Raw genomic sequence first — 22264 nt, forward strand, 5'->3', positions numbered from 1 at the left:
CTTTAAAACAATGTTTTGTCTATGACATTATTTCACATTTTAACAACCAACTTGTAGGACGGTCTTTTACATCACGAAGCATGTGATAGAGTGACTTGTACATTCCAGTGGTGCTGTTGTGTGACGTCAGTAACAGAAGTTCTAGTATGGGACTTTCTGGTGCTTTTGGTTTTTATCTCTAATGTCTGAGCAGGTGTGACTGATAGGATGGACTTTACCTCACGAAACCTAGTTGTGTTGTCAGTTTATGGGTACTGAGTAAGGTAAGTACTTTCTGGCTTTCAGGATTTAATTTCAAATGTGCCATGTCCAGTTTTTCAGTCATTACTGACTTCAACAATTTTTGAATATTTATTGAATGTCTTTTTAGTAGTAATATTAATATAGATACTATTAATAGGCATCCCCTTCAGAACAATGTTTTATTTATGACATTAAGACATATTTTAACATCTGAACTGGTTAACTTGTAGGATGGTATTTCATGCAGCAAAATGTGATTTAATTATATGTACTTCAGTGGAACTACCATGAACTGAAAAACATAATTGATGTCTGGCTTTCAGTTTTCATTTCCACTTTCATACCCACTATCGATGTTTCACCATTTTGATTTGGTTAGTTCAGATGTTGGTGAATAGCATGTTTTGGGTTACTAGGACAATAGAAAGCAGGTTGAATCCTTAGAGTATTACTTATGTCTCATGTTCTTCTGTCTCTTCAATTTAGAATTTTGAATTTCATTTTGACATGAAACAGTCTTTTATGCCGATCAGTGAAAAAGATCCTTTTCAAATATATTACATATCCATCATATTAAACAGCACAATATGCCTAAAATTTACTTTGTCCAAGTACTTTTCATACACAATATAACAGATGATGAGACAAACATTTACAGTGAAAATCTTCGCAAAATAGAGACTACTTCTTAAGCCATATTTTGCTCTTCCAGATTTTAATTAAATTCAGCCATTACTCTTTGAGAGGTTTCATTTATGATTAATAGGGTTATTATCAGCTATTTACAGTGTTTAGATCATATCCAATAAGCTGTCTGCAGATCCACATTTACTTCTACTCCCCACCCTCTTCACAATAGAAAGAATGAAACCTGTGACTTTGTATTTGAGCATGTCTTAAAAGACAATGCTAAAGGCTAAGCCAATGTTCAGCATCAATGAAGTTCACTTGGATCTTTCTAAACCTTTAATTAGATGTGGCAATGCAAACTGGAGACATTTTGTCAGCTGTCTCATCAGATAAGATGCTAAAAAGTTAGTTAATTTAAGTCAGCTGATTAAAAAGTTATTGAGGGCATGAGTAAATGTTTCACACTTGCACCAACTAGCAACACTGAGAAAAATCAAAACTTCAAAACCCTTCCGTACAGGCGAGAATCACATGCTATTAGTTTTTTCCCTTGCCTTGCATCACTATAGTCTAACTTTCCCTGATTTGTGATCTCACATTCATTTTTTGCCCAAATATTCTTTTCAACACAAACAGGGCAGTGAACAGTTATGCAAGGTGTTTGGCATACATTGTTGGAGGATGTTCAGCATGAGGCTCTGAAGCCAATTCAGGTATAGTTAACTGTCTCAGCCTCTGAGATTCAAAATGCAGCATCTAGCGTATGTGCTTGGTTTAACAAACTTTTCAAACCACAAAAACCATGGGACGTATATCATGTACCACGGGACGACCATGGATGCAGCTCTTAAAGTCGAACGTGAGGGTTTCCTTCGCTCCTTAGATGGGATGCTGGGTCCTGGGATCTATGTCACTCGCAGTTTTGAGGAAGCCAGTCGCTACCCAATCTCAAGAACGCCATGCCAGGAGCTTGCTGTTCTGAAACTCATCGTCGACGTGGGCATCGTAATTACGATAAATTACCAAGGCCACCCTTTACAGAAGACCTGGCATGAGGCAGGTTATGATACTGCCTGGGTTCCACCCAGATGTGGAATGGTGAACAGTGGACTAGAGGAGGACTGCGTGTGGGACCCTGATCGAATTAAAGTGCTAGATATCATTCCAAATTGTTGAAACTGTTAGTAGAACAGAATGCAAAACACCAGTAAGCATCTGAAATATGGCTGCTCTTACCAGATACAAATGTAACTATGTGGACAGGTCTTCAATTTTGTATGGTAACATAACCAGTGCTTTTTTTCTTGTTGTTGTTTTTAAAAAGACAGTTATTGGCTTGTGTGCAGATATATGCAGTTGACAAGAAGAGCACTAAGTTTCCAGGCACTAGATATTTTTCCAAACCAAAGAAACTGGTAAAAGTACTGCAAAATGGACATTTTTTTATTTTTCTTTCTTTTTAACCAGATGTTGTGCAATCAGTCTGTGTTACTAACAATTAGGAATAACTGTTACAAGATTCTGGAATATGCTAAAAGTTAATTCACAAATCAACTGTATCTCAAAGTATTATTTTGGTTCCTACTGCGTACTGACATGAACTTAAACTGATAAAAAAAATGTTGTGCGTTATTTACACTCTTTATTGATGTCATGCCTCTTCTGAAACTGAGAGAATAGAGCAATTTCTGTCTATAAGAAATCTGATATGGTGGGCTTTAGAACCCCCCCCAAAACATCTCCACTGACACAGGAAAACAGACTGTTCTAACTCAGACTAACAGGACCACAAAAACAAAAAAGAACTATTATCACGGACGTGAAGTTTCAGCTGTAAACAAGTTTTAGGCCTGTTTCCTGCTGAGTCTGCAAAATATCGCAAGGGCTGTGGCTGTATTAGCTGTTCTCCCAGTTTGACGTTAAACCAGTGACATTTTCTGTTGTCCAAAGGCGACGTCTCAGAAGCATGGTGCTGATGAGCAAACATTCCATTAATGTTACAATTTACATATTCAATTATCCATTGGCATACATCGCGTAGACAATCTTGGACATGTACGTGTGCTAACAGGGAAGTTCTTGCCAACCGGTCCTGGCATTTTGTTCTCACCATTTCTGTGGAATATTAAAATTCTAACATGTTTTCATGAAAGTATTAACACGATGCCCTAATAACACAAGTATTTTATAGCAATGGGGTGTGTGTGTGCGCATTCCTTCTGGCTGTGTGGAGGTGAGGAGAGGATCCAAAGATGCTTATGTCCTGGAACCTCATAGGATTATGACCTGTCCCTGGAAGGACCATAAAATAAATATCAGTGGACATCTTTAAAGGCCTGAAAACTGGAACAGTTGCGATGAACGAAATATCATGAATTGAAAATTCCGATGAATGCTAAAACACATAAGGTAAAAAAGAGCCTCAGGCTGTGACAGACCATTACATACCTGACTGCTAACTTGAAGCACTCCTCCCTCTCTCCCAGTAATACAGGAGAGACTTTTCAGAGGGGAGTCAGGGAAGATGCTTTCTATTTTTTTTTTTTTTTGGGGGGTGGGGGGGGTGGGGGGGGGGGGATCATTCCTGCCAAGTTTGTTCATGCTGTTTACATTCAGTTACGCTCAGCTTCACCACTATTCCCTGGTCACAGTGGGAGCAGAGACTGTCATCTCTGGCAGCCAAGTTTACCTGTATCTGCCTGTTACGCCCAGCCTAGGGGTACCGAGCATAACAAATGTGACCCCCCCTTTTCCTGTACCCAGTGATGACCCGTGCCCACGAATTATAATCCAAAAAGTGATTTATTTACAGAGTGGTAGTAAAAAGCTTCGGGGGTGAGCGCGGCCAAAACAACAAACAAACAATCTATATTTCCCAAACTAAATAACCTGCTTTCCAAAAATAAAAGAAAAGGAAATACAGAAAACTTCCCTAACTCCCTAACGAAAAACAGGAGAAAAGAAGATCCAACAAAAATGGCTTCACACCCCCTACCACTACCCGAACAGTTAACACGAAAATATTTACAACTATATTACAACAACGAAAATCACATACACACATATAAAGTTTTACAAACGATACAACGAATCTCTGAAACACACACAACGAATTAGCAAAGCACAACGGATTATCAAATCACAATGAACGGACACGGACAAAGTGGCCAGGACAAAACGAGAGGCAACCGGCATCTGGATGGCGCGTCTTTTTTAAAACCGGCGCCGTCGACTGTGGGCCAATCCTCGATCGCCACCTGCGGAGTAAGACATTAAAGAGACATACGGGGAAAACACAGACAGGCAGGGGAGGAAACAGCACCACACACAGGCAGGGGGAGAAAAATAACAGCACACAAAATAATACACATTTATGACTCAGGGTCATAACACTGCCCACCTCTATGGCCAGGCTGAACACATCGATGTTCAGTTTTAGTTTCACACCTGCTTACCATCCCGAGAAAATTGTCGGTACGAGCTTGTTCACACATAACATGAAAATCCTGGAAATGTAGGTTGTGAAGTCTAATTTACATGATGAAACATGCTTTGTTTCAAACAAAATGGTGGCCGAACATTACCTATCAAGTGTTGATTTTCCAGCAATACTACTGATTTACAAAACCTTTTGTAAGCAAATAATGTGATTACATACAATAGTCGGTTTTCTGGTTTGCTGGTTTTTGGTTAATGTGCTTAAATCCTCTGGTTTAACTTAGTGTGAGCAAGTCATAGGACAAGTACCTCATTAAAACGTCATCCTCTTATCTGGCACTTTTACTGCTTTGCTCACATTTGAGTCTTTTTCAGCTGCCGGAGTCGTATGGGCTGAATGTTGTTTACAGAGATGTGTTCTACCCCACAGTCATCCAGTGGCTGAGGCAGGGGCAGGTTCCAAAAAGCTTTTATTACTTGTTATTAAAGCATCTATGCTGTCGAAAAATCTGTGCTAGAATATACAGATGCAGGATGGATAAATTAACGGATATAACAGAACTACTGAACAGTCTCACTGCACCGTTTTAAGGCAAGTGAGAACTCATCTGTGATATACATTCACATATAAATGCATTCATGGTAAAACTGTGTCTCCTCCTTGAACAAGTAAAAGAGGAAAACTTCTGCCATCTCCCTACTACACAGAAGCTGTCAACTGAGAGACCACTGCTTACATTCCCAGCGAAAAAATTTGTGGAAGCCCTGAAAATGTTGCTAAGTGAGTTTCAAACAAGATTTCAAGAGTTTCACGTCCACGCGAAAGACATCCGACTTATTCAGAACCATTCTGCAGTCAATATTAATGGTATCAGGCCATTTTACCAGCTTGAATTCGCCAAATTACAAAACTGTGACAATCTGACCGACGCATTCAAGTCAAACGCTCTTACTGATTGTGCCGCCTCTCGCTCTGCTGAGACGAACCCCAATTTAGACAAGCATTCACTCAGAATGTCAGCTTTTGGCAGCCCCTACATCTGTGAGCAAACATTTTCAAAATGCTTTGGATCTCCAACCTGGTCTAGACTCAGTGATGAACATTTAATTCAGCTATTACAACTGGCAATGGTAAAACTGGAAGCTGACATGGAATGTGTCACCCAAAAACAGCCTCACAGTTTACACTGGTTTAAGAAGATATATGAGGCAAGCTACTGGAAATTCTTTATTTACTTTTTTTTTAAATAGCAATCACTCAGTTAATAACTGATAACATGTCATAGACCCAACAGGACAAATGGTCAAATGTTTTTTTTTTCCTCGGTGTGCATCTGCTTATGCATCTGATGAGTAAATGCATGTTAATAGCATCATTATTGTCAACTGATATCCTTATATTTGTAGTTTCACATAAAATGAGAAAAGTAGTGCCACTGACATCACACATTCTGATTGGACAGTTGAGATCATTTGATGCATACAAAATGTTTAATGAAGAAAAAGCTCCAAGGTAAAAAAAAACAGTCTGTCAAAGCACTTGCACACAGATCCAGAAGAGGAGGGTGAGCGAGAAGATACGTGGCTGAAATGATTGACACAGCGAGTGAGGTAAGAGCTGTTCACATCCTTAAAAGGTGATTGGTGAGCAGGGGTAGCAAAGGGGGCTCTTCCCAATTACACAGGATAAATTCTCTTTTTTTTTTCTTTTTTTTTTTTTGGAGGGAAAAAAAATATATCTGCATTCCAAACTTGGCATCAATGACAACATAGTCATATGTCGCAGGAGTATGTGCTAAGTATAAAATGGACAAAGAAAGATTCATATGGGGTATCATAACTACTTTAACTGTAAAATATATCCTCCAAACATGTTGAATAGCTTTAAAACTTCCTTAATTTTCATTAAGGCTGGAAAAATTAAAATTTTTTTTTTAGTTTTACTACAAATAATGAGGGATTTTTGGGAAAAAAATCTACATTTAAGGATACAAAAGTTTGCTAAAATTGTGTTGTTAATTACAAAATACAATAGAGATACATACAACAAATCTTATAACAAATCTTCAAAAGATCATGCACCAGGAAATACATTGTTTTGTATCAGCCATTCCTGCAATTTCCTCCAAAAAGTACCACAAAGCACACATGAGAAAAATATGCTGTGTCTCCAGTATTAGACATGGAATCATTAGCATTAGGATTAGACACATGGAAGTGACAAGTGTTTTTATGAATGTAAAATTTTAACCTTAAAATTCATTAGCTGGGTGTACATCACTGAGAATCTTAAAAGTGAATCTCCTTTGCTTTAGGAGAAATTGAAAACAAACACTCTGTTCTTATTTATTTTATGATGTCCTAATCAAACCGTTGCCATAAATTACTTATACAAATTCAGTCTTGCTAACAGATATCAGTCTGTTTATGCATCATTCTGTGCATTTCTCTTCTATGAAGTCACATTCAGCCACACATAAGGATGAGAGGGCATAATGACATCATGTACCCTTCACTGTAACTTTAATACTTCAAGTCATAACACTGATCAAAATACAGCACTGATCTGGATGACAAGCAAAGCCATGATTTGTAGCCAAGTTATTATAATTAAGAATATTACCATTATTATTCATTGCATCCATAACTGACCATATATCTCTGCTTGACCATTCAGTGAATAATGAATGTGATTTTCTGTGGTGTAAGATGTAACTTTTATTCCATATCGATGTATTATTAGGAGTAAAATGATCTCTGTGTGCCACTTTCCAATATGGCAACACATTCCTTGGTGAACTGCAGATAATTTCACAGGTAGCGCTCGGGATTAGGGTAGATGTTTACTGGCAACAGGTCGTCACGGCCTTCCTTGTCGCTAGAGGGTGAAAATGAGTGACTCCTTGCTCATGGGCTACGCATGTGACGTATAAACTAAGCGACTCAGGACCTTTTTTTTACCATAACATTTAGATATCGTGGTTCCCCGAAAACTGTCTGGCTATGCAGTATGCAAATACTGTGCATGGATTTCCTTAGTTTCCTCTTAATGCCTCTATGTTGACATGAAGTTGGACAAACACACGGTAAAATACATGCCGAAAATATTTCTGCTTAAGTTGCAGTGCTGTGCTAAGATATAATAATAAATAGCAGGCTCGTTAGCTCGTTTAGCTGCAGAACTAAACACTTTAAACTACTGAATTATCCACTCATTGTGTGAGCGAGATTTTACAGCTTCTTTGGTACAGGCAAATAAACTTTGCCCTGTGCAGCACGGTCAGTAACAATGTACGTCGAAATGGTAAATGCATTGTTCGATTGTTCGATGCCATTGTTCGAATTGCAAATTAGAGGGTGAAACGTCCGTTTCAGTTTTGCAAGCACATTTACTTCCATGGTTGCCAGTTAGCCCAGTATAGCTAACCGAGCTAGCACCTAGAATGTTTGCGGTTTAAACATAGGAACATAGCAGTATCTGTTAGTCTGATCTTCTCTTAAAAGAGGCAACTGATGACCCGTTTGTTTTGTCTTGCCTTCTTCGTGGTGTGCAGCATTTAACTGAAAACTGTGAGTGATACGTTACCATGGGTACTGCCATAACATTGCCGCCAACCTATACAAACGGTGTTTGCTAACCGTGGCGTTAAACAAGTCTTGGGTATAGTGCGTTTGAGGTGAAATGTCAGCACTTTGCACGAATGGAAATGCGGGTAATGTCTGAAAATAAATAAGGCTATAGCCTACACCAGGTTCCCAGACTTCTTATTCAATGTGTTTTAATTCCGCAACAGGTCAGACAAGAGGAGCAACAAGAGTAGACATTGCCAAGCTGACATCACCCACGTTAAATGACGCAGGGAGTGTGCTGTTTCTTTCGAAGCAGTGCTTATTCAAACTCTAGCACTGGATCACAGCCAGGAAGTCTCTCTTTTAAGAGCCACTAGAGAGACAGCTCAAGGCAGAGGTATTCGCATACCTGTCCAGCTTTATCCAAGGGTCCAGACACCTGATCTGTGTGGTCAATGGTGGAGGATTGCTGAAACGCAAGACCAGGGGCTGGGAGGAGCCACTGAGGAATGGGGTAAGGTTGGACATGGTCCTGGTTCACAACAGCTCCGAGCCCACAGTATTACCTCCAGCTCAGATGCCCGAGTATGGGCGCTCACGGAGGAAACGTGTGCCCAAGTCTTGTGACTGCTGTGGTCCCAACAGTAAACCTCATTCCTCAGGCCATGACCAGGTCAGTAAGAAGAGGGGTCGCAAGAAGAAAGAGTTGCTTGTGGTTAACCAGGTGGAGGTGCCTGCTGAGGTGGAGGTCTCTTCTGCTGTTGTAGACTTAGTCATGGCACCAAAAGTGGACTTAGAAACGTCCTCAGAGATGGAGATGGTAACATCTCCTGAGGCTGAGATAGTTACTGATAAGACATTGGACCAGATTTGGCCTTCGGTCAGTGACACAGCAACCGCTCCAAACGGCACAGACACGGACATTTGCACAGAGCCTGGTCCTACCACACAGAGCCATAGCCAAGAACAGGATCCTGCCATGACCGTTGACAGCACTGAGCATAATAAGACCTTGCAAAGTGAGAGCACAGAGCAGGAACCTGCCACAAGAAGTGCTTGTATGGAACAGAACTCTACTGTGCACACTGAAAGCATAGATCCTGTTGAAGAAAGTATTAACGTAGAGCAGGATTCTTCCACACATAGAGATGACATGGAAATTGAGGATCCTGCTCCTCTTAATCGGAATGTCAGTGCTCTGCGGGACCACGGTTATTGCAAGAGTCCTTGGTTCCAGGACCCTTCCGGGTCAAAGGAGGGTCCATCCGAAGGAACGGAGCTGTCTGAAATCGACAATGAAGGAATCGTAGACCTCATTCATGGTATGGTTTATGTCATTTTCCCAGGCTTTGGGGGCAAAAAAGCTGCCATGGTTGCATGAATCATTTCTTCATTTCTTCCTCTTCTTATTTTTCAGAATTCCTTGAAAACTTCTATGAGAAGTACGGGAGCTTCATCCCACTGACTGAATCTGATGTCGTTGAGTACCTGAATCAGAAGTTAAACGCTGACCTCAAAGACAGGCAAATTCATTATCCGTGAATAAATTCATGATTGTGTATCTCTTTCCTGATTTGCCAGTTCAAAGTGTCATTTGGTCTGACTTTCCTTTTCCCTCAGCAGGAAACTGATAAATGCTGAAGTAACAAAGTATAAGGATGGACTTGCCTCTGCTCCTATGCACTACTTCAAAGTGACTTACAACAAGCACACACTGACACTTGAGGACCTTTCTACACTTGATGACCAAAACTGGGTCAATGACCAGGTGAGTTTTCAGATCTAAATGCATAAGGACTGTGAGTGACACACCTGGGTACGGTTCTGCCATTTGGGATTCACACTTCAAATAAGTATCATGCCTCAGTGGCAACACAATTGATAGTGTGTCCTTGGTCAGATGAATGGGCTGTGGTCAATCTGCCTCTCATTGACTGTCAGTGGTGATGACAGGATTTTCAGTTCCATATATAGCTGCAGGTATCATAATTTGAACAGGATTCTCTTCTAAGCGTATTATATTGACAATGCTGCACAACTCCGGAGTTTGAAAGTCAGTGATTGCTTTCATGTTTGTCGGACGTGTGTGCCAACTTCACTCACGTTGGTTAAAATAGCTGCCTATTGAAGGAAAGACTCAAGAGATCATAGTTTATTGGATATTCCTAGCTGAATTAGAAATTAGAGTTGGGACTGATCTGATCCAATATCGGTATCAGGTGCCGATAATGACGTAATTCTCTCACTGGATATTGGGCTGACAATACTGATCCACACACTGATACAGGTTCCATGGTCTGATGTTTTTATGAATTATAAATATGTAATAATGGAATTTTAAGCCCATAGCCAAAATGTTGTAGCACAAATTAATTAATCAATTAATTAATTAGTAATTAAACAGTTCTACAAAGATATCCAGATGTCCCCACATTTTTTGTCTCCCAGAATTCTATGAGTTAGACGTACGGGTGGATTATTGGACCATTAGTCTAACTGAGTGAGCTAGTAACGTTAACAGTTGGCTATCAAGTCAACATGTCCGTAGTTTGGAGATATTTTATTCTCGAAACACAGAAAAGCAAGACAGCAACTTGTAATGTGTGTAAAGCCAACATTCCAAGAGGTGGAAGTTGTGCTGCATCATATAATACTACCAGTTTAATTAAGCGTCTGCAAAAGTATCACGTGGAAGAACATGCTAGCCATCAACTAAAAGGACAACTCTAGGCAGCAGACACTCACTGAGTCATTCCAGAGGCATGGTAAACTTCTAGCAGACAACGCAATGGCTAAAGAGATTACCGAGAAGTTGCTCAGTTTCATCATACTCGATGATCATCAACTACTATCTGTCATGGAAAATGTCGGATTTCGCAGCCTGTTGGAATGCTTAGAGCCAAGGTATAGTTTGCCATCCAGGAAGTAGGCTTATATATCAGAGGCTGCTGTAACCAAACTATACAACCATTGTCATCACAGTTAGCGGCGCAGTTAAAAGACACATAACACATAATACCACCACCACCACCAACAACAACAACAATAATAATAATGATAATAATAATATTAAAGAAAAAAGAACTCTGGTATTGGTATTGGCAGATATCCAAATTCAGGTATCGAAATCGGACCAGAACTGAAAAAAAGTGGATCGGTGCATCTCCAGGAGAAATGCTGGGAGGATGGGGTATATTTACATGTTCAAATGAGCTGTTGAACATTAGGAAAACCCTGCTATTTAAACATACTCTTACTCTTAAATTGATTATGCATTTTAAATGTCATTTAACTGTTCTGTGGAGTTTAACTTTACAAGTATGAGAGAGGACTTTGTCTTGTTGCTGTTTACAGGTGATAAACATGTATGGTGAATTGATCATGGAGGCTGCAAACCACAAAGTGAGTATGTATAAACATACAGCAATAGTGAGGGAGAGTACAGAACCATATGGAAATGTCTGTTTTTATCCCATAAACCATAAAGAATGTGATTTTATTGCTCACTAAACTCATTTCTGATTACTTTTACAGGTTCATTTCTTCAACAGTTTCTTTCACAGACAGCTGGTGGCGAAAGGTTATGAGGGTGTGAAGAGATGGACCAAAAAGGTAAGGACATGATGAACAACATTTTATGGAGGAGAAGAAGAAGTACTTTAGTGGTCACACACACACTAGAACAGTGAGCAGTGACATGCAGCCTCTGCATTTAACCCATCCTAAACACTAGTGAGCACACACACAAACACTAGGGGCTAGGAGCATTGGGCAGGTCCTGGGGACCAACTCCAGGTCTTTTTGCCAGTGCCTTGGTCAAGGTCACTGACAGGAGTATTAATCCTAGCATACATGTCTTTGATGATCATGGGATCAGTATGTAGATACACTATGTCACATTTGTGAATCATTCAGTTCCTGTACACTTTTCACAGTTTGATTTTATTTGTTGTGTCGTTGGCATGCAGGTAGACTTGTTCTCAAAGAGATTACTGCTAATTCCCCTCCATCTGGAGATTCACTGGTCTCTCATAACCGTGGACATTGCCAAGCAAAGCATCAACTTCTACGACTCCCAAGGAATTATGTTCAAATATGCTGTTGATGTGAGTGCTGTTGTTCAAACTATGCATTCCTTTTATAATGCCTCAAACTCATGAGCCCAGATCTCTTTTTAAAACTGGAATTGTCTGCATCAGGGTTGTTTTTTTTTAAAATCTTTTTACGACTGTTTCCCATTAACAGAACATTCTGAGGTACATTCTGGCTGAGGCAAAGGAAAAGAAGCAGACTGTCTTTCAAAAAGGCTGGAAGATGATTGTAAACAAGGTTTGTTTGGATGTTTTAATTGAATCAGACTCATGAGGAAAGGGTATTTTCATTCAGATACATGTGCTTTATGGCTCTTACACTGTAGACAGTCATACCGCTGTACTCATAGATTCTTCTCATATGTATGTATGTGTGTATTGGTTTTTTTTTTTTTTCTTGTAGTGTATTCCACAACAGAAAAATGACAGCGACTGTGGAGTTTTTGTCTTGGAGGTGAGAAACTTTTCAACATCGTCTAGTGTCAACACAGTCTCCAGTACACTCTGAAAAAATCAGCAGAGGCATATAAAATCAAAACCAAGACAAACGTCTTCCTTTAGATGTTTTCACTTCTGTCTGTAGATGTTGGTTATATAACTGATTAATTATTTTAATTTTTTTATTTTTATTTGCAGTACTGCAAGTGCCTAGCATTAACAGAACCGTTGCAGTTCACGCAAGAAGACATGCCTCGAGTCCGTAAGAGGATTTATAAGGAGCTCTGTGAATGCAAACTTGTCGTCTGACTGAAGCACGAGTTTAAGATGCTGATGTTTCTTACCGGCTGCCACAGGGATCATGGTCTTCGTGTTACGTGACAGGAAGCGCTTCTTAACTTTCTCAGACTGATGACTGAAGAGATTGTGGATAAGTGGAAGTGGCTAGCGATGCCAAACCTAGCCTAGCCTTTCCTACCATTCCCATTGTTTTGACATTTGAGGCACTGCTACTGAAAAATGCTAGCTGTTGTGCATTAGGCTCGATTACCTCTTTATGAATTATTGGTTGTTGAAAGCTTTTTTTTTTCTTTTCTTTTTTTTTTAAGAATTTGACTTGAATCCATGCAGAGAATATTAACACTCCATCAACATCCTAATGAACTTATGTTTGTCCGTTGTTTTCCCTGTTTTTGCCGTCTGTCTAAAGCTTCTCAAATAGCTTATTAAATGTTCGTAGCCATAATATAAATCATGTGGTTTTAACCGGGTCCTCTTCAAAATAATGCAGTGTACTTTACATTGCATGAAACTTGAAAGTTCATAGTTTGTTGTGTATGACTGTTAGTGTAGTTTCCCGTGCAGAGAGTACACAACAAAGGCAAGCTCTGAGTTACGAATGTACCACTGAAAATGAAGTTTTTCCCCCCTTGGAGAGGTTCTAAATCATACCTTTTCCATCATTAAAAACAGAAGTGTGACGCGGTCTCAGGCTATTTCAAGTTAGTCACGTTTTTGTTTCTGTTCTTTTAAGACTGATCTCTCAGCTCCTTTGTGTTAACGTTCGCTTTCGAAAGCCATTGCCGCAAAGACAGTATTAAACAGATTCCATTTCCACAGACCAAGGCATTTTAAGAACTTCTGCTGAAACCAACACAAAGTAATTAGCTTTTTTTCCTCTTGTTCTTAATTATATTAAAACTAAACTGTAAATGACTATGTGGGATTTTTTAAAACTTGATTTTGTTGACAGTAACGATGACAGGCTGCTGTTTTAAGAAGTGGTTGTGTAAATTTGACAGGTCAAAGGCTATTGGTGCATGCCTTATTAAAGAGGATACTGCAGTTTTGATAGATGCGATTACTGGTGCAAAAATGATTAACAGAATTTAGGAGAGATGGTTCAATACATTTTTTGTGATAATGGCCTTATGTTTGTATTGTCTGTAACAGGAGGTGTACTGTGAGTGTAGCATGGTACAAACACATCTATCTGCATTATCAACCAAGCACACCTTTGTCCATTTTTGTTGACAGCCTCAGTGACCATCTGTTTTGAGTCAGTGTGGTCCCTTATCATTAAGATATGTGGTTTACTGTATCTTCAGCTACTTGAAGTGTTCAGCTACTCACGCAGTTTGGCCTAGGTGAGTGAGGTGGTTCACGTCTCTTCTGGTAGACTACTATTTGTCACTATTTAAGAAACTGCATTAGACCATAATGGATTACAATGTTTGTATGGGTTTTTTTCTTGCAAATTCCATGCTAAAAATTGCTCTTTCCTTAATAAAATCAAAATACTGCTGTCCTGACAATGCTTCTTTTGAATTTAGATATATGTAACCTGTCTGCATTCTGGGTGGCGCAGTAGTTAGTGCTGTAGCCTCACACCGAGAAGGCCCTGGGTTCAATTTTCGGCCGGTTGGCCAAGGTCCTTTCTGTGTAGAGTTTGCATGTTCTCCCCGTGTCTGCGTGGGTCCCGCCGGGAGCTCCAGTTTCCTCCCACAATCCAAAGACATCTAAGTCAGGTGAACTGGAGATAGTAAATTGCACCTAGGTATGAATGTGTTTGTGTGTCTGCCCTGTGATGGACCAGCTACCTGTCCAGGGTGTTTCCCCACCTTTCGCTAAATGAGCGCTGGGAAAGGCTCCAGGACCCCACCACCCTCATTAGGACAAGCAGCTTGGAAAATAAATGAATGTCTGTATTCTGTGTCATGCCACATAACAATGACGTAAATGTAACTACTGATTAATACAGAGCGGCAATATGAAAGCAACTGAAATAGGTTGATGTTTATTTAAAAAAAAAAAATATATGTACAACATACTCATTTCTAAACTAAATGAATGTAAGCCAATCCTGAATGTCTCCATCAGGCAACAACAGCTAACATTTAAATCAACGCTTAACATTACCATTTAAAAAAAGAAGTCTTCCAATTCATTCTGTCCATTTTAAAGCCAAATTGGTCATTTAAAATTTCTGACGGGTCTCTGGTGTTCTTTACAATTGAGCTAATTTGCCATATCCACCTCGGGCAGGGTCGTAATCTTGCCTATATTCATCTCTGACCTGGAAAAGGCAAAAAATGAGTACAGAAAAAATGTTCATGATTTCTGAATCATCTTTCCATAACCTCCTCTTGCTGGGTCATAATCTTGTCTGTATTCATCTCTGACCTGAGGAGATAAAGAGACTTCGTTGAAAACATTACTACAGCTTTACAACTGTAGCTCAATCAAAATAGAACCACTGTGCTTGCCCACACCAATACTAGAAAGGTAATGCTTCTTAAATATAAGGCAGTGTAAAATGTAGTGTCACTCTTTTGCTTTATTCAGGACATTACTATTGCATGCAAGTAAAAAAAAAAAAGCGTACAAGTGATTTTTGACTGCAGATCAAACTGCACTTACCTGACCACCTGATTTCCCGCGACCATACTGTCTCCCTTCTTTAAACCCCGCATCCCAATCGGTTCTGATAATCCTGTCGTCTAGTCTAGTGCCATTTATAAACCTCATCGCGTGCTCAGCGTCTGCACGGGTGTAATATCTTACATCAAAGTTAAAGAACTTACATGACGATCATTCAAGACATGGATTTTAAATGTCACGGATTCATCACTTTCATCAATTTCACATGAGGCTAAAGCAGTTCTCCAAAAGCCCCCTAAAATACCCATAGTTCGCATTTCAAAGGATACTCTACAAAACAGAATCCACATGCTGTTTTCTTCACTTTATCCAAGCCAATGATGATTCTCTTCACATCGCCACTTTTGGAGAACAGCTCATGGACTTGCTCTTCTGTTGTATAAAATGAAAGGTTTCCCACGTATAGCGTACAGCTTTGTTTGAGTAGTTTTTCTTGTTCGTATCGGTTGCCCTGTGAGATGGAAACATGGAGGTACAAATAGTAGTTGTATTCACGTCTATCTCTGTTGTAGCTAATGCGACGAAAACCATCAGCTCCTCAGTCAGTGAGCTTCTTTACTCACTGATGTAACTGGACCAAATCTATATCTGAATAATAAATCACTGAGCAAATGAAACTGGCATGAAAGAAATAGAAATGTGAAACTACTTCGCACCCATTTAGTTCTCTTATAAGCAACGTGAGTATGGTGAACTAGCTAACTGGCATAGCAGCTAGGTTAGATACAAACTACTACTTCTAGTCAAACAGTGGTGTGGACTCTTCGTTAAGTGGTCCCCCTGCTGCACGATTACATACCTTAAAATGTTGGTCTCTGTATTGACTAACATCAATGTATGAGTCGCTATAAAGAGCGTTTAATTTGATAGACATGTTGCTAAATCCAGTAACGAACAAATACCGACAACTAGCACCACTAACAAGAAAACGGAAATTAGCCTGTTCAGCTAAATTTAGTGTACATTTCAAAATAAAAGCGTATTGATGTTGACTTGGGAAACAAAAATTCACACAATTGGTATACAAATGTAAAGTACCTTAATTTATATCACCTGTAATGATATAAATTAAGATACCAATTGAAATAACAGAAATATTGAAATATATAAGTTTAATGATCCTTTGAATATATGACACAGCTGAATATGTGCTGTTAGGAAAACATCAACTTAAAATCGCCCTTAACATGGGTGATTTAAAATCTACATGACCTTTCAGAAAATGTGTAGATGCTAAGGTCTGAATTGCCTTTGTAGCAACGAGGTGGTTGTAGATGCCAAACAAGTGGATATAGTAGCCTTCGATGATCACCTACTAAAATATTACATTTAATTAACTAAGAAAATAATTGTGCATCCTCAATTGGGGAGTAATTTCAAATCCACTTTACCTTCCAGAAAATGTGAAATTATTGAAACCTGAACCGCCTCACACAAGCAGGGGTTAGTAGGTGCCAACTGAGTAGCATCACAGTCTGCCTATATTAGTGCATACTCACAATCTCGTGCACTCTCAGTACGGGGGCAGTTCCAAAAACTCATGAGATTACTTTTCTTTATTTTATTAAAGGTAACATGTAGCTAAAAATGCAATGCCACAGGGAGTTTAATGCCATCCAGCCTTTCTGAAAAGCATCTTGGCAAATAAGTTTATATATGTAATGTTATGTAAATGTAATGTTCATAATTTCACATGAAATGGCCGAACACTGAAGGGTGATGTACATTTGTGATAAGGCACAGTAACAATGCCTGCATGAACTCCTGGTCTTTTATGATCCACCACGCCTACTTAGATCAAAAGGTGCAGGCTATTTGTTGGTACCTCGAGTTGTGATGGCTACAGCAGGGGGCAGAGCCTTCTCTTACAGAGCCCCACAGTTATGGAACAGCCTCCCAATTAATGTTCGAGACTCAGACACAGTCTCTATGTTTAAGTCAAGGCTGAAAACTTATCTGTTTAGCGAAGCCTTTCGCTAACAGCTCTTTACTAGGTAAAGGAGCAGATCTGGAGGGTTCTTGGGCATAGAATGTTTGGTGAACTGGGATGTTTGGATGCTGTCGCCCCCCCACTCTAACATGTTCACTCAGGTTTGTTGACGGTGGAGTGGGTGGCTGCCTTGTGTCCCAGAGTGCCATCATGTCCGTATTACCTTATAGCTCTCCCTTTTAACTATGCTGTTACAGCTAGTCTTGCTGGAGTCCCTGCCTGCACTCGGCACACGATGTATATTTTCCCTTAACCATTATGTGGAAATGAACATCTAACAATGTCTCTCTCTTTCTCTCTCTCTCTCTCTTTCTCTCTCTCTGTCTCTGTCGAGCCACACATGCTATTCGCCACACATGCTACTCCTGCGACACCAGTGATCCTGACTCCTCCTGCCCTCTGGACTGATCCATCCTGGTGTTATCATCTTTCATCCCCCTGTCAGCCTCCTGTCAGCATTGCCATCCCCTTTGTTCATGTTCCAATTTACTTGCAATTGTAACTGCCCACGTGGTCAGCACCTATTGCACACCTGTCTGGCCAAGGAGGAGTCTCCTCTCTCTGTGGTCCTTCTCAAGATTTCTCCCATTTTCCCATTTCCGTTTTGGATTTTTGGGGAGTTTTTTCTTGCCCGCCATGAGGATTAAGCCAGGGGGTGCCATCCTGTTTTGATTTTGGCTGTTGTGGCCTGTAAAGCCCTTTGAGACTGTAAACAGTGATATTGCGCTCTAAATAAACTTGAAACTTAAAACTTGAAACTTGTTTGTCTTTTGACACAAATCTTTAAAACAGCAGAATCCCAGTATGATTAAACACACACACACAAACACAAACACATGCAAGAATATAAGACTAAAACAAGGGGTAGGTATCAGGGTTGTGTTATAGATAGAATTGTGTTTGAATATGTGACCGTTTGCTTTGTTGAGTTTTTTCTGATACAGAATAATTTGAAGAGTGAAAGCAATGCAAGACAGAATATGCAACTGGAGAGTAAAACATTAAGAAAAACTAAATTCAGGATTCTTCTGCTGATATAACTCACACTGCATACCACACAGACAAAAGCATTGAGCCCAAATCAGACATCATCTCAGGCCTGCATCACTGGTCTGGCAGATAAGGCCTCTCCCATCTCCAGTCTTCACATGAGACCTGTACACACACACACACACACAGAGAAATTAGCTACTGACAAAGGAACTGCTCATGCTAAATAAATCAAAGAAAATGAAAATAGTATTTCAACTCAATACTCAAATTACAGGTCAGACAGTTACTAAAATGTAAAATAAGAGAACAGGGGCATAGTGTCAAATGATTTCACAAAAGAAATACTACCCTTCCCTGTACCTGTTGGATTTAAAATTTTGATCTTGTAAAATTTGTTAGAGGAAAAGTCATGTTCACAAGCTAGTATCCAGGCTAGCAGACTTTTTTTTTTCTTTCTGGGGCCTCAATGATTTAGTAACTAATTTATAACTAATTTATCTTTACAAAAAATGCATCTCAGAATAAATTCTACACCAAATTAAACAGATATTTTGGAAATGTATTCCACATATTATTGTTTCTTTTAATACATTTAATAATCCAATTAACTAATGTTTCAAAAAGCCATACCTCTGGACAGCCATTTCTTTTTTTTTTCTTTCCATGAAATCTGTCTTTGGGTAGTGAGTTTTATTTCCCCATGTGACACTGATAAACTTTTGATTTAATTTCTCCTGTACATTATGGGACATGTCAAGTAATAAATATGCACAAACCCATCTTGATAAACTGTCAGCTTTTGATAATCGAATCCTGTTATTCAATGTTAGATCCCTATATAAGCACGTATTCAGTCTCTTTTACCATTACCAAGTATCAGATTAACATTGAGCATACTGTTTCATCTTCATCTTTATTTTTGTCATTCTTGGTATGTAATTGTGTTTTTAAATGAGCTACCATTTAGTTATGTTTAATCCCATCTCCTTAAGTGGAAACAACACTGATTTGTTTATGTTCATTTTAAGACCACATACAAATGAAAATTCTTCAAAACAACTGACTGGTTTTCAAATTTCTGTACCATTTTAATGAAAAATTACACCCATAAACTATTACACCCATTCTGTAGGGTATCTGAGTCTTTTTGGAAGGAATTCTCTAAACCAGTGGACTGAATAGCCTTGAACACATATCTATGGTTGACTTTGTAAAAGTCAATAAACATAACAAACCCATCATTTGGTAAACAATCAGTCATATCTAAAATTGCTCTAATATTCTTATTAACATCTTTAATCTATGGGGTAACTGGCCATCTTTTTTTTTTATGCTGTTTATCAATTTGCTTGGTATTTATGGTATTGAGACCCTACCTGAGCATTGCAGACATTTCTTCATTTTCTAGGGTTTCTTTGAACACAGCCAGAACAAAGGGAGTCAAGTACACACTTTAACAGAACTCACTAAATAGTCCATCATCTTTACAGCATGTAACACCTTCTTTTGTTTCTCCACTACTAATATCCCTGCCACATAACATACTGACGTCTAAGTCTGTTTTCCTTTTTCTCACCTTTTTCCAGCTATTTTCATGTATCTTATCCAGCTGTTATCGTAAGGTAGATAGGTCATATGTCTATTGACTCACTCATTACTGTATTAAAATCATCACGCCACATGACTTCTGGGAATGGAACTTTGAAATTATGATTAATGAAAATTTAAATTTAAATTTACTTTTAATTATTGAAAAGAATATATTGTTCTGCTAGTTGTTGCTGGTGGCATAGATTTTCACATTAGTAAATTGAGAAGAATCAATAGTTTTGTCCATATTTCTGCAGCTACCCTCCGAGTCTATCTTTAAATATTTAAGAAGTAAATTTACGTCACAAATGCACGAATGTTTGGTTCCAAACAGCCATCCTGTTGTCACGTGGCACCAGTGGTGGAATGTAACGAAGTACAAGTACTTCGTTACTGTACTTAAGTACAGTTTTCATGTATCTGTACTTTACTTAAGTAGATTTAGTTGTGGGTACTTTTGACTTTTACTCCAGTACATTTTACAGCAAGTATCTATACTTTCTACTCCACTACATTTCTACAATGCGTTGCGCTACACGTTACAGTCACATTGCGTTTTTTTGTTTGTTTGTTAGTTTTAAAGTGATCAATGGCGAGAGGGGAATTGGTCCACTGAACCAATCAAAGCCGGCAGGTAATGCTAGACCCTCCTTCAACAAGAGCGGGGCGCGCCCGCATCAGCAGCAGCACTAACCGGTGATAAAACACCCAAAATGGATTCGAGAGAGGCCACCACGGAGTTTCAGCCATTAGACATGCGCCACCCATAGCCTTATTTAAAAGAGTTGTTTGAGATAACCGGTTCTAAAAATGATTCATGGAGATTCCGGTGCCATCTTTGTCTCCCTCGAAAACACGAGATACTAGCTTTCAAAAATTTGCCGTCAAATTTAAAGAAACATATTGAGGTAAATTAGGTTGCTTAATGCTACCTGACTTTTGCATGTTAAATTAATTTAGGTTAGTGAAGTCTTATGTAACCTTAGCTAGCCTCTTGTTCAAATGCACCACTAGCAACAAGTAAACACGATTAAATTTTTATAATCGAGGGTTAACCGGCAAGTAACACATGCATGTTGCTAACGCAATGTAGTCTTGGTCCTGGGTGTTTGCTTGGATGCTAGATCCCGGGAACAGCGGTGGTTATGTTGCTTGTGTGGCTAGGGGCTCTTTGGCCCTGTGCTCCTTCAGAGTTAAGGTTTAAAATTAGTTAGTATTATAGAATGACAGGATTAACATCGTAGTAATTACTTTAAAGATACCTTTGTCTTAATTACACTAAAATGGAATTTAAAAGTCAGACTGTCAACCCTACTTGGCATGCTTATATTGAGCCAAACCAAATTTCCGTCTCCTGTAAGAACAGTCTGGCAAAAGTATAAATTTTGTAATAGATAATATGCTGAAATCCTGTGTTAGGATCAGTGCCTATTCCTTTGTTAGGTGTGTTTAATGCCCCTTTTTTCAGGCAGACAACTTTGACTTTAATGTGTTTACTGCAGTCAGTATAACACAGTGGTTTTGCATTGTGTTATATTGTGTTTGGTTTTATTTACAGTTAAATAAAAACTTTCAAAGGTATGATCAGTCCTCTTTCTTATTTTGCTTAATGGCATTTAACTCTGCAGGTCACCCCTGAAATTCTGATTCACAGAATCGTAAGTCCAATTCTGTGTGTGAACTGTGTCACAGAGGGTAAACACAATAAAAACAATAACCTTTCAAATAATTGATAAGAGATTGTTTGCCAGTGTTATCAGTAGCATCATCTGCAGCATTGTTAATTAAAATGGCACAGCCCATACTATTGATGTATTAAACAAAATATACATACAGTAGGCACACTTAATGATATTGTAGACCATTGCATTAGGGAATACATTCAGCAAGTACTTTTACTTTCAATACTTTAAGTATAATTAAAAGCAGGTACTTACTTACTTTTACTCAAGTAAAAAGGTTAATGTGGTACTTTTACTAAAGTACATTTTTGTCTGTTTATTTGTACTTTTACTTAAGTACAGTACTTAAGTACTTCCTCCACCACTGCGTGGCACACATATCTAGGAGCATTTTAGTTCATCTCAAAGGCATTATCTTTACTCCTCATCATTGGAAGATCCATTGCAATATTTGGTGTACCGCATTGTTTTGCACATTGTGGGTCCCTGTGTTTTTCCTGTTACAAGCTGCTGACAGATAGTGAAGGACAAAGGAGTATGTGCTGAAAGGTCCACACACCTCACCCTGAGCTCAGGTCTTGCTGTCAGATTGCACAGACTGCCTTGTGACAAAGTCAATGAGACATACGAAAAGCACGTGGTCTTTAAGTCAGAGGTGT

At 39.0% G+C, this 22264-nt stretch overlaps 2 protein-coding genes across 4 annotated transcripts; one reads left to right on the forward strand and one right to left on the reverse strand.

The window, feature by feature from the left end:
* Positions 1–8407: 8407 nt before the first annotated feature.
* On the forward strand, positions 8408–12780 carry senp5 (SUMO specific peptidase 5). The gene is made up of 9 exons (XM_030791127.1): positions 8408–9203; positions 9299–9404; positions 9502–9649; positions 11236–11283; positions 11416–11493; positions 11850–11987; positions 12127–12210; positions 12376–12426; positions 12609–12780. Exons 1-9 carry the CDS (start codon positions 8408–8410, stop codon positions 12717–12719), a joined length of 1560 nt encoding a protein of 519 aa, XP_030646987.1. The 3' UTR covers positions 12720–12780.
* Positions 12781–14722: 1942 nt separating this feature from the next.
* Positions 14723–16246, reverse strand: ncbp2 (nuclear cap binding protein subunit 2). Of its 3 annotated transcripts, none has more exons than XM_030791627.1 (4): positions 16150–16246; positions 15620–15801; positions 15330–15468; positions 14723–14985 (listed from the first exon to the last, which is right to left on the reverse strand). In XM_030791627.1, the coding sequence occupies exons 1-4, from the start codon at positions 16222–16224 to the stop codon at positions 14917–14919; spliced, it is 465 nt and encodes a 154-aa protein (XP_030647487.1). In that variant the 5' UTR covers positions 16225–16246; the 3' UTR covers positions 14723–14916. The 3 variants fall into 3 exon arrangements, with proteins under 3 accessions (XP_030647487.1, XP_030647488.1, XP_030647486.1); XM_030791628.1 differs by having other exon boundaries at positions 14870–15092; positions 15330–15451; positions 15762–15801; XM_030791626.1 differs by having other exon boundaries at positions 14870–15092.
* Positions 16247–22264: the final 6018 nt, after the last annotated feature.

This window comes from Chanos chanos, chromosome 14, assembly GCF_902362185.1.
Source record: "Chanos chanos chromosome 14, fChaCha1.1, whole genome shotgun sequence".
In the NCBI taxonomy this organism is placed as follows: Eukaryota; Metazoa; Chordata; class Actinopteri; order Gonorynchiformes; family Chanidae; genus Chanos; species Chanos chanos.

What these genes read in the sequence shown, in the direction of transcription:
- senp5 (XM_030791127.1), top strand. Translation starts at nt 8,408, where the DNA reads ATGGTCCTGGTTCACAACAGCTCCGAGCCCACAGTATTACCTCCAGCT. An exon ending in AATCGTAGACCTCATTCATG is followed by an intron (nt 9,204 to 9,298) that starts GTATGGTTTATG and finishes CTTATTTTTCAG; the next exon opens with AATTCCTTGAAAACTTCTAT. An exon ending in TGAAGAGATGGACCAAAAAG is followed by an intron (nt 11,494 to 11,849) that starts GTAAGGACATGA and finishes GTTGGCATGCAG; the next exon opens with GTAGACTTGTTCTCAAAGAG.
- ncbp2 (XM_030791626.1), bottom strand. Translation starts at nt 16,224, where the DNA reads ATGTCTATCAAATTAAACGCTCTTTATAGCGACTCATACATTGATGTT. An exon ending in TGTGGATTCTGTTTTGTAGA is followed by an intron (nt 15,469 to 15,619) that starts GTATCCTTTGAA and finishes CTTTGATGTAAG; the next exon opens with ATATTACACCCGTGCAGACG. An exon ending in GCGGGAAATCAGGTGGTCAG is followed by an intron (nt 15,093 to 15,329) that starts GTAAGTGCAGTT and finishes TTATCTCCTCAG; the next exon opens with GTCAGAGATGAATACAGACA.